Source organism: Vitis vinifera, chromosome 18, assembly GCF_030704535.1.
Source record: "Vitis vinifera cultivar Pinot Noir 40024 chromosome 18, ASM3070453v1".
NCBI classification, from domain to species: Eukaryota; Viridiplantae; Streptophyta; class Magnoliopsida; order Vitales; family Vitaceae; genus Vitis; species Vitis vinifera.
The window spans coordinates 4,298,443-4,302,621 of NC_081822.1; the positions used below are offsets into that span (position 1 = coordinate 4,298,443).

Below are 4,179 nucleotides of genomic sequence, written 5' to 3' on the forward strand. Positions count from 1 at the left end.
TCTCCAACCATTTCTCTCTCTCTCTCTCTCTCTCTCTAATATACACTTTGAGTTTGACCCGTTGCCAGCCATGGGCAGCTCTTTCTCTCCACCAATGGAGACCCCACCCTCCAATCTCTGGAGGATCTCCTAAGTGGGAACATATGCTGAACCCCGCCTCTCTTTTAGAGCAGAAAGCTTAAATAGCCTTTCCTCTCTCATTTCTCTCCTTTTTTTTCTTCCCCGGAACCCTAATTCAAAGCACATGGGAGAGGAGAAGAAAACTCCAATATCTCTTGGATCTCCACCTTTCCCCTCTGCCCATCACAATAAAGATCCTCCGGCATACTGATCTTCCTCTTACCCTTTTTTCTTTATTTTTTATAGGAGAAACTCTTGAGGAGGAGTTCTGATTGCAGATCAGGGCTTTAAAGATATGGGGACTTTATGAAAGCTGTTCTAGAAGATCTCTCTCCATTTACTTCATGGATTCTTTTTGGGTATCCTCATAATTGAAGTTTTCAGATTATCTTTTTCCCTCTGCAACTTTGCAACCATCACCATCTCTTTGCAGGTTTCATCCTCTCCTTTTTTCCATTTTGTTTATTATTATCGCCGTCCTCCTTTCCAAGTTAAAGCTATGGATTCTGGCAACAGTAGTAGTATGCAATCTTCGAGTGGGGGGGATGAAGAGTATGAGTCAAGGCCCGAGTCGATCCCGGCTTTCTTGAATCCTTCTGGCCACTTTGGTTCAGTCTCATCAAACCCACAGCCACCACCTTTTCCTCACCACCAAAACCACCCACCTACTTTGTTTGATCCTCGATCAAATTATGTGGATGCTTTCTCTCAATCATCAGCAAACCCAAATGCAAATTCCTTGTTAAATCTCGACACGGTTTGGTCCAGAGGCCTAAGATCTGAGCCGAATTGCACTGACTTTGGGAACCTCACAGGCTTGTCTTCTTCCTCAACATCATCATCAGGCCAATCTATGTTAGGGGTTCAAGGACCCGGTCAGGGCCAATTCCCAAGTTCATCTTCCACGAGGATGATGTCAGTCCATGAAAATGGTGGACGTGCTTCGTCTGCTTCACTGCCCTCTGATCAAACCAACGTGGTCCGAAGCTCCAAGAAGCGAACCAGGGCTTCAAGACGGGCACCCACAACTGTACTCACCACCGACACGTCCAATTTCCGAGCAATGGTGCAAGAATTCACTGGGATCCCCGCTCCTCCATTCTCCGCCTCACCCTACTCTCGCAGGCTCGATCTCTTTGGCGCTGGCTCATCCATCAAGCCGGGACATCTGGAACCACTGGGGCCTCTCTATCCTTTACGCCCTTCCCCCCACAAGGTTCAGCCAAACCTATTTGTATCTTCATCTTCCTCCCCATCTCCTTCTTTCTTCAACTCTACTATCGGTGACTCTATTGTTTCTACTACTAATATTGCCACTACCTCTACTAACAACATCATTACCACTTCCATGGCTGCTGCCACCAACGCTATCAATTCAGGTTCTAATACCTACCAACTACCTTCTGATCCTGGGTTTCCCAAACAACCTCAAAATGTACTAGGCATGCAAAACCCAATCCTCTCTTTCCAGTCTCTCCTGCAGTCTCCACCTTCCCATCCGCTCAAGTACCCTTTAGCCGATGTACCGGTTTTTGGCACCAAGTCTCCGGCAAGTTTAACCTTACCCTTACCTTCCTTTGAGGAATTGGGCGTGCCCCATGGACACGTTAATGCAAACATTAGCGGGCTCCCAAGTCATGCAACTTCTGGTGGGTCGAGGCGGCTCAGGACAGACGATAATGGAACATGCTGGAGGGATGGAGCGGGATCCAACGAGGGGAGTCGAGAACAGTTGAGGCCGTTCAATGGAAATTATGGTGATTCACCCCAGGTTAGTAGCTTTAAGTTGAACTGCTCAGCTTCTTCATCAGCTTTCCACCCTGAGAAGGGATCAGATAACGTTTCCTCTAGGGGTGAAGGTACAGTGGATTCATGGATTTGTCCTTCGGATTAGGATTTGTGCAGCAATAAACAGTACAGAGAAACTACAATGAGGAAGAACTGTTTTACAGCAGAGAGGATGATGATGTTGGGTCTGTCCTTCAACATTCATCATCCCTCGTCTTTAGCTAAGTTATGGCATCATATATTATCTTAATTATATGTAAATATGGTGTCTTCTCTCTGATTAAATATCCATAGAATGATTACAGAAATTAAAGTTTCCTCTATATATTTATATGTATAGTTATTCATTTCTTTTTCTTCTTCTTTTTTTTTTTTCCCTTCTTTTTCAGCAGTTGTTCATTTCTTTGACTGTCTCATGGTTATAAAACATCTTCCCCACTGCTTCACAGAGAATACCTAACACCTAAACGAAACCCCATTAAGCTAAAAAAATTTCTTCCTCGTACATTATCTACTGGAAGAAAATAAGCTTGTAGGTGCTACGTTACTATAAGAGTTAATAAGACCCGGTGTTCCTCATTCCTTTATTCGTATTCCACATAATGTCATGACTTTTGGTTACTTGAAAATCATGCCATGCCATGAGTAAGAAGAGGATCAGATTCTCTTTTTTAATAAGCCTCGACCCTTAGATTATATTTATATGTATCATTTTACCCATTATTTAATTGTAGTGTAATATAATTAATATTTATGTTTGTTATATTTCATATTGGATATCTTGAGAAAATAATAAAGAGATATCAAAAGCAACAAATCATAAAAAACCTTCAACAACTCTTTCAGGAAAAAAAACAATTGAAGGTATTTGAACTCTGAATGCGACTCAGGTTGATTTCTGGCCTCACCCCAAACCCTTTTGTCTTTGAGGAAAATGAAAATTCACTTCACCCGTTGTCGCTGTGTGGGAGCTTCTCCACGCGTTTTTTGTGCCTTTTTATGAATAGCTGCTCGGTTTCCTCTTCTTGCTGCAAGTTTGCAACTTGTTGCGGCTGAGTCAGACCAGATGTAAAATCGGCTTCTCCTTGGATTTTAAGAGATTTTGATAGGAAATGTATTCACATTTGATTAGTCCGGATTTTATACTTCAGTCTTTAGGCCTATATAATGAAAAAGCTGATTTGTTCTTCTTCGCCTCTAAAGCATGTGCTGTTGAATTATTTCTTTGTATTTTTCTCTAAGATAAAGTGCTGTCTGCAGGTTTCTTCATTTTAATTTTAATTTTATTTATTTATTGTATTCTCGTGCTAAATCTGACTGTTCAATGTTTATTTTCTATTGAAACTGATGACGCAACTCAGTGATCGGTGGCAAGATTTGGGACACATTCCTTAGCCACCGTACGACCATAAACTACAAGTTAAAAACGCCTCCATTTTTCTTAATTGTTTTCTTCCCTTTGTTATTTTTCTAGTTGAAAATTATAATTTTTAACAAGCCCATTCTAGGTATATCCCCAGCTTGCTGGCTTCCAATCCATATGAATCATAAAATCTCTTCTTATTAGACAGTTCCGCGTATGCATCCTGGAAGGCCATTGACAATAGCTCCCTCTAATTTACAGAAGATAAAAATACGATACGATACGTATACAATTCACCAACTTCATTTCAAATCATCTGGGCAATAACGTATAAGCCACAGGATGTTTTCTAATCAAAAGATATGGATAAGGAAATCAAGATCATGTACTTCAAAGCAATGGCCAACCACCGTCAAGTTGTGGGGTTGAATAATTTAATTGCAGTTTTTGGAGGGTTCAGCCTGAGTTGATAGAGTACTTGTAGCAATTAAGGAGTTCGATGTAGATGTATTATTCGAGAAAGTAATATTGTAGCTGATATCCTAAAAGTCAGTGATCTTTTAATGCTTTGCATGCCCGAATTTTCACTTGTCTTTTAAGGCCCTGGCAGTGAAATATAGAGATGAAAATTAGAAAGCAAAAAAAGAGGAACATGAATAGGGAGGAGAGAGAACTGGGTTATTTATTTGATACCTCTTTTGATACCAATCTCCCAAAATCTGATGGTTAATCATTTCTTTTAGCTATGAATAGCCAAGGGAGAGTGACCTTTTTGTTCAAAATATTTTTGAATCATTTTACAGCCAGAAGAAATGATTAACCATGAGATTTTGGGAGATTGATGTAAAAAGAAGGATAAAGTAGATAACCTCTCCCTCTCTCCCCCTCTCTCTCCCTCTCACATATAC

The 4,179-nt window shown here is 40.8% G+C and overlaps 1 protein-coding gene across 1 annotated transcript; it reads left to right on the plus strand.

Annotated features, from left to right (window-relative positions):
- Nucleotides 1–2,264, plus strand: LOC104882483 (uncharacterized). The gene has a single exon (XM_010666015.3). The coding sequence runs from the start codon at nt 620–622 to the stop codon at nt 2,012–2,014; it is 1,395 nt and encodes a 464-aa protein (XP_010664317.1). The 5' UTR covers nt 1–619; the 3' UTR covers nt 2,015–2,264.
- Nucleotides 2,265–4,179: the final 1,915 nt, after the last annotated feature.

Excerpts from the sequence above, each read along its gene's own strand:
- LOC104882483 (XM_010666015.3), top strand. The coding sequence starts at position 620 with ATGGATTCTGGCAACAGTAGTAGTATGCAATCTTCGAGTGGGGGGGAT.